Here is a 12,745-nt window from a genome sequence, read left to right on the forward strand (position 1 = left end):
AGAGGCTCGGAGGACGTGGTGCTTCATGTACCAAAGCTAGGGGGATGTAGCGGCTTAAGGACCACTACAAGAGGTTAGGTGTATGGCTAGCAGTTCTGACAGTGCTATCAATGGCTCAGATTGCCTGACGGTCGACACTTTTATTGATGACGTCAGCTTAGGAATTATGACGGCCGGCGGTGTCGGCACCTCGAGTCAGGAGCAAGAGGCCACCTGTCCAGCTAACGTCAGCATAACGATTTTGCCTTTTCCCTCAGTGGTGGAGAATGCGGCACCTAATATGATATACATGGACAATGAGGATTGTCAGCATGCTTCGAAGGAGAATCATGCGAGCTTTATGCTTGCACCGGTTCACGTGGATCTATTATTAGTGTTCCCATGTGCAAGACAACCAACCCAGCCTCGTCCCTTATTCCCGTTTCTTGTTCTTTAAAGAATTCCCTCCCGACTCCTTTGTTCTTATCTTCCTAATGCAGGACAATTAACCACTTACTCTAAAAGCTCAAACTGATAAAGCATGGCGAATTAATCCCTTAATCTCATAGCCCAGGCCCCAAATCCATGGGTTCCACCTCACACAAGCCACCCGCCTCACACAGGCCCCAAATCCATGGGTTTTACGGGCCGCCCACCCCAAGTGTGCCTTTGCATCCCACAAGCCACCCCACTTGAGCCTGATGTGAAAATGCCCCCGCATTACTTCCTCTCTAGAGGCTAATGGTTCTCCACAACAAAGTGCTGAGGGGAAGCTTTGACTTGGGCAGGATGGTGACGACGATAGCCTTCAAAGAAGAGTGCTAAAGGAGAATGACAAGGGGTCTCGCGCCCTGGTCAATGTTCAGCGGGTAGAGGATCCAGATCTATATGTTGAGTTTACAATAGAGGTTCTCAAAGATGAATAACGTCAAGAGGAGTTGATCGAGGTGATCCTGGATGTCAAGCTGCTTTCAAGTGGCTACCCGTGAAAATAGGGAGCTCATGCACTCCCCAACCAGGCGGAAGCTTTTCATTCTTTGGCGGACAATTTGGTCGCAATTCAAGCACCAATAGTGAAAGGGCGGAATTGATTAAAGGTGGTAATGCATCTAGTGGGAAAATTGGTGGGAGTCTCGTTCGGTGAGAAACTTGAAGATTACTAAGCTCTATTCCAATTCGTGAAAGTGCGGGGTACTTAACTCTCTCCATCAGTGACTCCAAGGAAAACACAAAAGTCTCCAAGAGGACACAGGGAGCTAGTGAGCTTGACTTCATATGCTAACTACAAAAATGATGATCCGGTAGATTGGCTAGGGAAAGCGAGTGGAAGATCAGTGCCCAAATGAGGATTCTAAGCTAGAATGAGGGGGGTCAGGGATGCCAACAAAAGAGGGAATAGGTTAAAGATACCAGTCAAATATGGAAGGTTCATCTTCTATCACTCCAGGAAACAAAGATGCAGGTTATCGACAATAGGCTAATGGACTCTTTTATGTGGTATTTCTAAAGACTACGTGCCCTTGAACTCATTCGGTTTGGCTGGAGTATTGGTGGTGGCCTGGGATACCAAGGCTTGGTCAAAAGAGGACTGGTGGGGGGTTCCTTTTCAATCTCAATGGTTTTGCGAGATGTTATTGATGAATTTCATTCGTGCTTCTTAGTGGTCCATGGTCCTTATATTATTTTTTGAAAGACGATCTATGGTCCGAATTTGGCAACAAGCAGGCAAGAATTTTGGTCTAAGCTTTCTTCAATCACGAGGTTCAACCTACCTAGGTGTATAGGCAGTCATTTTGATGTTATTAGATTTTTGTTTGAAAATTTTGGTAGAGGGGGTATCACCCAAAGCATGTGGGATTTTTCTGATTGGATGTCTACAAGAATTAATTGATCTTCCAATGACTAATAGGGAGTTTGCATGGACTAATGGTCGGGATCGCCCAATCTTATACATATTAGAACACTTCTTGATATCTGTTAACTGAAAGGCGAAATTCTCGATGGTATCTTCCGACTGGACTCCAGAGAACAACCTCTGCTTATTCCTCAATCCGATTGGATGTTGTAGTGGAGAGTCGGGGCCTAAAACATTTTAGGTTCGAGCTTGCATGGTTGGAAGCGGCGGGATTCTCGAATCAAATCTTGGAGTGGTTGAGATCTTTTGAGATGAAGGGACACGTTGCTTTCAAATTGGGATAGAAATTAAAACTAATTAAAGGCAACATTATGGGTTGGAAAAGGGAAGTGTTGTGTAGTAGGGAAAATGAGTTAGGGGACATTCTCTCGAAGATTGATTCTTTGGACTTAAAGGTGAAAGACCTAGAGCTTTCAGAAGATGAAAACTCGTTAGGATTAAGTTAGCACAAGATTATTCAAACCGACTAAAGGAGGGAGAGATTAAATGAAAATTAAAGTTCTATAACAACTTGGCCTAAGGAGGGGGACACAAATACGAAATTTTTCTATACCATTGCAAGTATGCAGGCGAGAAATAACAAGACCAGAAGTGTAATGGTGGATGGTAGAAGAGTTGAAGAGAAAGATCGGGTGTGCTCTGAAGCGGTCAATTATTATAAATCCCTTCTTTCTTATGATGGGTGGGAGAGACTCTAGACGACTTAGAATTTAAGTGTCTTTATTATATTGAGGCGGTCTTGTTGGAGAAGTTTTTGAAGGATGAAATAAATATGGCAATGGGTTCAATGGGGAGGGATAAGGTGCCAAGCTCGAATGGCTTCCCAATGGCCTTCTATCAAGACTTTTGAGAGTTGGTGAAGAGTGATGAGATTGAATTTATGGTGGAATTTCAAGAGGTGTAGACTATTGACAAAGCTAGGAGCTTCTTTCATCACTATCATCTCGAAGGTGTTTGGAGTGGAAAGTTTGAAGGCTTGTAGGCCGAGTAGCCTAGTTAGGGGGGGCACCCAAGATTCTTGCAAAAAGCATTGATGCTCAGGTTTAGTTCGGTCTTAGGCTCGGCCATATCCCAAAATCAAGGCGCCTTTATTGGAAGCAAGCACCTATTGTATAGTGCCTTGATAGCTCACAAGTGTATTGATTCCCGATACAAGGAAGGTGTAAAAGCATTAGCGTGAAAGCTAGACAACAAAAAGGCGTGTGATTACATTAATTGAAAAAAAATTGGATTATTTGATGGGCCGAATAGGTTACAGGGTGAAATGGAGGGGTTGGATGGGAGAGTGTATCTAGTTAGCCAAATCTTCACTTTTGGTCAACAGTTCCTCCAAAGGATTCTTCAACTCGTCAAGGGATATACATGAGAGGGACACTCTTTCTCCCCTTTTGTTTGTCGTCGTGGTGGAGGCTTTAGGTAGAATGCTAGCTGGAGGCCATGAGGCGGGCATCATTTACAGATTCAAGCTGAGTGTGATAAAGTGCTCCCATCTCCCAACTTCAGTTTGCTGATCATACTGTGCAATTCTATGAAGCAAGTGAATCTATGGTGAACAAGCTTTGAATGATCATTCTAATTTTAGAAGTGGTCTTGGGTTTAAAGATAAATATTGTTAAAAGTGAAAAGTTGGGGTGCATATGAAGGAGGAAGTCGAGCGGAATGCATCGATCTTCGGATGTCGGGTAGAGGTTTTCCCACTACCTATCTTGGGCTACCACTTTGTATTAGGAACCCGGTTCAACACTTGTTGGATATAGTAGTGGAGAAGTTTAAAAGGAAGCTTGCTAACTGGGAATTACAGTACCTTTCTTTGGGTGGTCATATCACCCTTACTGAAGCAGCATTGTCAAATCTCTCATTATGCTTCACATCCTTATTCAAGTGCCCAAAATCAATCTTGGAGAGGTTGGAAATGACGAAGCATAATTTCTTATGATGGGGAGCGGACGATAAAAAGAAGTTCCACTTTGTAGGGCTGAAGAGAGTTTTGTAGGCTATATGAGGAGGGAGGGGTTAGTATAAGGGACTTGGAAAAGATGAATTTAGCTATTTTGGGAAAATGGTTGTGGGTTTTCAAGATGGAGGAAGATGCTCATCGTCGTACAACTATAGCAGAAAAATACGGGTGACGAGAAGGGGGATGGGGGATGAAAGATTGTTCTCTCTATAGAGCCGCATAGATTTGGAAAAGGATATTTAAGATCAAGCATATAATTAGCACAAGATTGGCTTTGCTATCAAAATATGGAGACGGAATTTGCTTCTCGAAAGATGTATGGATTGGAGAATTCCCACTCTAATTTGTGTTTCCTAGGTTGGCCCCACCTTTCCTCGAGGAGGAATATCATGATATCCAGCTACTTCTCCTTCATTGGCAATAATGCGATTTGGTCTCCTCCATGCCATAGAAACTTGACGGAGGAAGAGGCAGAGGAATTTGTGAGGCTACTTGGGCGTCTTAATCATTGTTTGTCGATAAGGGAGGAAGGGGACAAAATGATTTGGCTAAAGGATAAATCTAGTCTTTTTTCAGTTTGATATTTCTATGATCTATTATAGCACTTGGAAGATGATAATTCAAGAGTGGTCACAGCTAAGGTGTGGCACTACGAAGCTCCCCTGAAATTTGTGGCTTTCATATGGCTAGTTGATAGAGGAAGTGTTCTCACTATAGACAACCTCCAAAGATGATCAATGATGTTGCCTAATATATGCATGATGTGTATGGTGGAAGCCAAAACGGTAGATCATCTCTTCATTCATTGGAATCATTGCTCCCTTGCTAGGCAAGTGTATGGTAGACTTTTCAGAATATTTAGCATGTCTTGGGTGATGCCTGGATCAGTGGGGGACCTATTCTTGATTTTGCATAGGGTGGGGCTAGGAAGAAATTTTAGTATTTTACAGTATGTAGAGATCGGTTCTTCTAGCCTCCTTATGGGCTATTTGGGGGAAAGAAACGGAAGATGCTTCCTTAATGAATCCCTCAAAGCAAAGGAGGTCTTCTTGAAGGTCATATCTCATTGCTTGAGTGGGTTTCTTGTATTAAATTTGTGGAAGATTGTAATATTTCTTTTTTTTTCTTCGTTTGTAATTTTTGTGTCATCTCAGCACTTCTTTAATAAAATCTCTTTTTACTCTTCAAAAAAAAAAAAAAAATCAACAGTGTATGTTGTCAGCTAGGGCTATCAGCGGGCCAAGTTCATGAGGTCGACGTTTGCCCGTGCCTAACCCACAAAGCAGAACCTAGGGCTAAGCCCTACCTGTGACCAAGGTGTTCCAAAACGGTAATGGTGGCCGTAACAGCCACCACTATTACCGTTATGATATGGGCAGCCCTTTTTTATTTTTTGAAAAAACTGTTACGGGACCGTTGCAGGCTGTTTTTTCTATAACAGCCGTTACGGCCGTTTCAACCCCATAACGCGTAACGATTATGACCGTTACCATTACGTAACCGATTTTGAATACCTCGCCTATGACAGGCCAAAATAGATAGGCTCGAGCCAAGCCTAAGATGTTTATGTTGGCCCTAGCACAAGCCCTTCTAAGATGTAAACTTTCATCTTCTCTAATTTTAGAGTTTTGGAAACTAGTCTATACTCCTATGTTAATTTTGCACCATTCAAAACATGGTGGTGGCTCTTCAACCATGCATATGGCATAGTTGTACAACAATCCAAAACCGTTCAAATCGTTGACCCAACTATAGATGGAGCATAATTGAAAAGTTGTAATGAGAATATAAAACTAACAATCTGATTTTCCCTTCGAATTTGGACCATCCACTATCTTACTTTTAATCATCCATTTTATATCCATTAATCTAATGGTTAGGATTCCTCAATAAGTGTAATTTTAGAGATATGTTCCATTGACAATGAGACCCACAATTTGGATGGTCTTGATAGTTTTACATCACTGCCACTGTGCCTCATGTGAGAAGGACGAATTCCCACTATTTTCAAAATGGTGCAAAACTAACATAGGACTCCGGCCCTTATCAACATTAACCTATCTGGAAAGGAGATTAGCGATTAATCTCAAAAAGATGGTGACTCAATGAGATCAATGGGCCCCTCATGTGAGGTGGCAGCACACATCTTAGAGATCCGAGCAAAAGCACACATGTAATAGATCCAGATCAATCATCAGGTAGTACCAAAATTTAGGGAAGAGCACCCATCAAGTGAGTCACACGTGTTGAATAGGGACTCTTGATGTAGTTTATTTACTTCCAAGCACTCATTTTTTTTTCTCATACAAGTTTGACCTGCTTGATCAGCCAACCGACATTATTGTTAGTCCATGGCATGTCCAAAATTTGTAGTACCAGATGAGTGGAATAGAACTCTGATCCATGAGCCTTCCACCCAGCTCTCTAATGTTGTTCTGTGGCTTCTAACCCCTTACATTAGGGTCCCCTCATTGAATCAGCATCTCAAAGCATCTTCATGGAGCTATGAATGCATGGATGCCTCCAGTGCTCTAAATATATGAAAGAGAAATGATCTAGCGGCTCGATGCATGCAAACCTTCCTATGCAGCTAGTTGCATTTGAGCTAGTTGGCATCCATATCATCTATCTGGGCCATCCATTAGGGTCAATCCACTCTTCTTCCAGTATTATGCAAATTTTGCATCAATCTGATTGTCCTAAACATCTGTGACTCAACACATCTTCTGCAAGTGACTTCATCCATTCATTTTTGCATGCCACTTACTTTAAGATTCGGTCATCAGATCAGTATGATTTTTCCAAGGCAGACTGTAAAGTGTGGACCGGACCTAATCAATGGTCTGGATGGATGATGTGGGGTACCAAATAGTTCAAATGCAACTATTGAGTATGGCAAATTTTCCATACACCTATCCCACTAGTCATTTCTCTACAAGAAGATTTAGTAGGCTGCATATATGGAAACCTTCCCTTCATAGTTGCATGTGAAATTGTTGGCATCTACAACACCCATATGGACCATCCATTGGGTCCAATCCACTCTTCTTCCGTTACCATGCAAAAATGCACAGCAATCCAATGGTCCTAAACATCTATATGACTGAACTTTAGATGTATAAACAATCTTGTAAATTTATTTTTGCATGCAAATGATTTGATGGTTTGGATTACCCAATCAGTATGATTTTTTCCAGGAAGCCTGCAAAGAGTGGACTAGACCTAATGCACAGTCCAAATAGATTATATAGGTTCTATTGAGTGCATATGCAACTAAGTGCATGGGAAGGTTTCACACGTTTAACCACTAGATCATTTCTTTATATATATCATATTGCGAAAATATCCTTATGCCCTAAATGGGCTGGGTTACGAGCTTTTATACACAGCCCAAGCCCGGCCTAATTTAACAAAATTAGGGGAGCCTGATATGCTAGCCCAAGCCCGGACAAGGAGGACCAGGCCCAAAAGACGGACGAGCCAGCATGGCCCATTGACAGCCCAGTTGTCAGCAGAACTTACCCATCTCAGATCATATAGATGAAGCAACAAGGGAATGCATAACCTGGCATGTCATAGAAGGGTGACTGACCTGTAAGCTTCTGCAAGGACTTTCTCTATGTGTGTAACATTCCTGATCCCAAAAGCAATCGTGTAACCATCCATCGAATCATCTCCAAAACTCAAAGCTTCTGCATCTCCCTCAACCCATATGAGGGCACGATCTTCGCCAAGCCCTACATATATCAAGAGATGAGAACATGACATAAAATATGCAAAGTAGCTGGAATCAAAAGTATTAACCCCATCCCACCTCTCTCTACAGCACGCTTTTTGCCGACATTCAACATATTTGGGTTGATGTCGCATACATATATCTGAGTGTCATTTTCAAAGTGATCAGCTACAAAATCTTGCATGGCTCTACGATTAACACTATTTATAGTTTCCAAGACTCGAAAAGCAATGTCGCCTGCAAAATTGCCCAAATTTCCATCTCAAAATTGCTAACATATAAAAATAATAGGCAGGAAAGAAATAAAATTATAGCAAAAATGTAGTTTCAAGAGTCATAAAGAAACACCCTCCAATATGTTGTATGGAAAAATGACTCACCGTGCTTAAATTTTTGAGGTTATATAACTTATATTCCCAATTGGATAAAGCTTGAAAGTTCTGTAAACATGCACTTCGGTATGATATTTACTTCTTTAGCTTTGAAAGCAGAACTCATTGTTGCATTCAAGATATTATTAAACTATTAATCCATGTGTCCTCCTCTTTAAATGTTTGTTTAAGCAAATATGTTTGAAAGGGTTCTTCTTTTTTAATCCTCGACCTTCTGTTAGTGCTTGAGTACATTAAATTCACTATTTCAAAATCACACTCATGTTCCTGGGCCAGGGAGAATACCAATTTAAGGGAGGACTTGTTTAGTTTTAGATGACTGCAGACAGTGCAGAAGCCTAGATCTAAGAGGTGAAATTTTTTGTTTGAAGTGACATGGTTTCATTAGCTTTCAAGATGCCTCGGGAGAAATTCTCAGTTCTCATAATTTCTCCTCATGCTTAAGCAAACTATGGCTTTGGTCCACAACTCATGATTGATGGAGCAGAAAATACTCCAAAAGAGTCAATCTTACATACTGTCAGTTATCAATTTTTTGTTAATATCAGTTATCAACTTCTAGCTCTTGATTGTAACAATGCTAAACATCAACGAAACAATTAAGGTAGTAATAGCCTTGGATCATTTTGTCGTGCTTCAAAGGCAAACAGAAATTATTCTATTTTGACTGATTAGCATAATTCAATTTAAAGATCTTTAAGTGACTTCTCGTTGTCTTATTCTTCCCATTTTCATGTCTTTCAATTTATCTACCTCAAGAAATAAACAAATCCTGATCCTTCAATGGCTCCTTACGTCCAGTCTGACAACACATGGAAAATGTTCTTACAAAGTGAAAGGCCATTGATCTTTTTCCTTGGGAGGGAAAAAAGAAGATGCACCACAAAACGTCCTATCAACACAGTCACAGACAGATATTACACTGGAAGGATACATTCAATCGATAATCATTCACAGTTCTTCCATCAAATCCAAAGGAACAAGTCACAAGAGTCATAAGACAGCATGCATTTCCAAGCAAGGTTTGACATATCATCCGATATTGGTACGTATTGCTCGTACATACCAGTATTGGCCTGTATCGGCCCAATATAACCCTACACAGGGGCGATACACCCCATATTGGAAGTGAACGATTTGATATACAAAAACCAATTTGCAAACCATGTTTCCAAGTCAACATTATGCATAAGCAAAAGTCAGTATACGTAATGACTGAATACAATAAGCTAACCTGTTCCACCAGCCACATCAAGATGCTTCATTCCTAGAAAAGGATGAAGATTGGAGACCAACCTGAAAAAGAAGTTAGTTGAGAAGAGATTCTGAATAGATGAAGTTGAAGCGAGTACGTAGCTCACTAGATAAATGTTCGGGTATAAAATAAAAGAACTAACCTGTCTTTCCATAACCTATGCAATCCAGCGCTCATTAAATCATTCATAAGATCATAGTTTGAAGCGACACTGCTGAAGACATTGCCAACCATTTTGCTCTTTTCTTCTTCATGTACTTCTTTAAAACCTGTGTGAAATTTGAATTAAGCATCATCCAACATAAAAGTGCAAGTAGGAAAGAAAGAAATTGATAGTACAAGAAAATAAATTTGCAAAGGAATAGCAGATATACAACTCCCATATATCTGAAGACATTGCCAACAATTTTGCTTTTCTTTTTCTTACAGGACAAGATGATTTGCATTTCAAGAAACATTCAAGGGAAATGGGACACCCAAGCAGCTGGATTGCATTTCAAGAAAATTGCAAGAACTTTTTTTTCCAAAACGATAAATATCGAGAAATTAATAAAAATGCATTTTTAATGAAATCCCTCCCTCCCTAAAAATTAAAAAATAAAAAATAAAAAAAAATAAAAAGAAAAAGCAAGTAATCCGTTTGCAGAAGTTCGCATTTCAAGAAACATCCAAGGGAGATGGGACATCCAAATGGATGCATTGCATTTCAAGCAGGAAATTTTGAAATTTATATGCATCTATAGAAATGTACTCTCTACAGCAAATGGAATATTAAAAGGGAGATTTTGACAAGAAGTCAGATGAGAGAGAAAAGGGCAGTGTTGGACATACCAAAGCTTGTGGCATGAGAATGGAGGAGAGAGCTCCAAGAGAACTTGGATGAGACCTGCTTCGTGAGATTTCGGGTGATCGCTCTAGACAACGCCATGACTGTTCTACTCAAACCACAATTGGGAATAGTGAGCTGTTCCCTTCTGATGCAACCATGGATTCCTTCTGCCTATAACAAGATGTAAATTTCCAATATATCTATGAGGTGATGCCCAGAGTTAGAGCATCAACGTCTCCACCTTCCAACATATATGACAAATTATAACAAGGCATGTTCATGACCTATAAAACTACATGTGCTGAGAATAAATAGCTAGGATCTTTTAAAGAATTTTAGAGCAAACACCATCTAAGGTGAGGCCCACCCATCAGGTCAACAGTCTAGATCAATGAACCATCATGGCAGACACATGGATTGATCTTTACCATCCCATTAGATTTGCCCCGCTTCTTGTTTTTCTTTCTTCTTTTCTTTTTTTTTCTTTTTTAAGGTATAGATTCGCCCCACTTGTTATGGGCCACTATGAAAATTTCATATTGATGGAAGGATTCTAAGATTCTAAACAGCAGCAGCTATTTTATAACCATTGCCATTGAATAGATGGTTATGGCTATCTGATTAAAGGGCTAACTCCTATGTTAGTTTTGTGCCATCTAAAAAAAATGGTGGTGACTCTCTGAACATACACACGGGGTAGTTGCCTGGCAATCCAATCCATCCAAATCGCTGAACTATGAAGGGAGCATAACTGAAAATTTGCATTAAGAAGATAATATTAACCACGCATTTCCCTTTGAATTTATACGACTCATTAATTTACTATTAACTATCTGCCTGATAGCCTTTAATTGGATGGTTAGGGTTGCTTGATCAGTGTGATTTTATATATATGCTCCATCCACAATGGGACCCACATTTCAAATGGACTGGGCAGCTAAAATTAATAAACGAGTTTGGGTTTTCCTACTGCCAGATGCTCTAATGGGAAGTGTTATAGTTGGATCCTGCTCAAACCCGGATGGATTCAATATTGGATCTCTCTATGGTACTGCTAATGGTATCGGTTTTCTTCAGAACCATCTCAACAACCTTTTGCGATGGTTCTCTCTGACTATTCAACGTAAGAAACTTTTAACCTGGAGAACCATGCAGTATCTTATGGCTTATGATTCATAGGCTGGTGAGTCCCTTTGGTTCACACCTTAATCAAAATTTCAGCTGATCCAAAACAAGCTATTAAAGTGGCCTCTAAAATCACATGCCATTTTTCCTAGGACTCTAAGATCAGAATAATACAAAGTTCCTTTATTGATTAAGACATTTCTCACATTTGAAAGTGAAGCTATAGAGGCAAGGATTGGCATGTGAATAATCACTTTCTAGACAATTTCACTTCATCAAATTTTGGTGGTTGATTGACCAGTGCGACCCACAGTCAATTAGATGGCAAGAAAACATCCATCTGTTTGACTTTGGGGTCCACAAGTCCAATCAGATACAATATATGACTTAGCATACAAGCTACATGGAGTTTTAGGTGGTTTTGTACATCTGTGTGCTCTACATACACCATATGGATGGATCTACAGTCTACACCCCCATATATAGTTGCCATGCAAAGAGTTTGATGGAGATTGGACTTCATTATTTGAAGTCTATTTTAGTATTTATTTTATTGCAAATTGAGCAAATGGAGATAATGCAGAAAGATTATTTTATTTAAGCCATTAGGCTTGGCTGATTTGGGTTTAAGTCAAACTTTATGGCTATGTAAGATCGTGCATATGGACCCTTTGGGCATGTTTTTTAATAAGTTTAATTGATTAAAGTTACTTTTAGTTTCCTTGCATAGGGTTCAAGCCTCAGAGAGTGATTCTTCTAGAATCTAGTGGTGTGGTGCCTCTAGATCCCTTTGTTGTGACTTGTTAGGGTTTCCTTGATGATATGATTTCACATATTGATCTTTATTTTCTCTATATACTAATGTTGGAATTAAGGATTTTATCAGAATTTGAGGATCGGAAGATGTGAAACTGAAGCACAAGTTGGTACTATGAACATCTTTTATTCTTATTCAACTTGTAGCCATAGCTCCATCAAGATCCCAACTGAAGTGGGAGATAAAGATATGCTAGCATATTAAAGGCCAGGACATGAATCTACCACTCCAATTTTCTTCTTCTTTGACATAACTTGAACCTTGTCAACCACTCAGCATAAGAGTCCAACTATTAATCACTAAGTAGCAGTGTTTTAAAACTAGGACCGGACTGGGCAGTCAGCCAGTTTGGACTGGAACCGATAGAATATCCATCCATAGTTGGCTTTGGGAACCGCTTTTGGAGTTGTGCCACCCAGTTTTGGCGGGTTTTGTGGTCCAACAACCGAATTATAGAGACTGGGCTGTTTTAATTGACTTATCAAGTCAACCATTTATATTAAAAAAATAAAATTAAAAAATTAAAAATTAAAGGTCAACTAAACTTGAACCCGAATCTCTAAGATGGCAGTCGTGAGTTTGAACCATTGCACTAGAGGCCAGTAGTTTTAATTCTTCAAATAATGAGCTATATTAACTATAAATATTTGCTACATGTGTCCTCATGTCCCAAAGCAGATAACATTTTTTTAATGCGGTAATTTTATTGATAGGCTGCAAGACAAAAAGCCAAGCAGAAA

General features: G+C 39.9%; 1 protein-coding gene across 5 annotated transcripts in view; it reads right to left on the bottom strand.

Moving 5' to 3' along the window:
• Nucleotides 1-12,745, bottom strand: part of LOC131239581 (2-methoxy-6-polyprenyl-1,4-benzoquinol methylase, mitochondrial) — a 50,100-nt gene that overhangs the window by 15,676 nt on the left and 21,679 nt on the right. For 4 of the 5 annotated variants that reach the window (XM_058237353.1, XM_058237352.1, XM_058237354.1 and 1 more), the window contains 5 exons: nucleotides 10,066-10,234; nucleotides 9,377-9,503; nucleotides 9,214-9,275; nucleotides 7,666-7,824; nucleotides 7,444-7,588 (listed from right to left, as the gene is read on the bottom strand). In XM_058237353.1, coding sequence (XP_058093336.1) covers nucleotides 7,444-7,588; nucleotides 7,666-7,824; nucleotides 9,214-9,275; nucleotides 9,377-9,503; nucleotides 10,066-10,162 — 590 coding nt within the window. In that variant the 5' untranslated portion in view covers nucleotides 10,163-10,234. Of the gene's footprint in view, nucleotides 1-7,443; nucleotides 7,589-7,665; nucleotides 7,825-9,213; nucleotides 9,276-9,376; nucleotides 9,504-10,065; nucleotides 10,235-12,745 lie in introns of those variants that run through there. The other variant, XM_058237350.1, reaches the window with a different exon arrangement.

The sequence above is a fragment of the Magnolia sinica genome, chromosome 3 (assembly GCF_029962835.1).
Source record: "Magnolia sinica isolate HGM2019 chromosome 3, MsV1, whole genome shotgun sequence".
Lineage (NCBI taxonomy): Eukaryota > Viridiplantae > Streptophyta > Magnoliopsida > Magnoliales > Magnoliaceae > Magnolia > Magnolia sinica.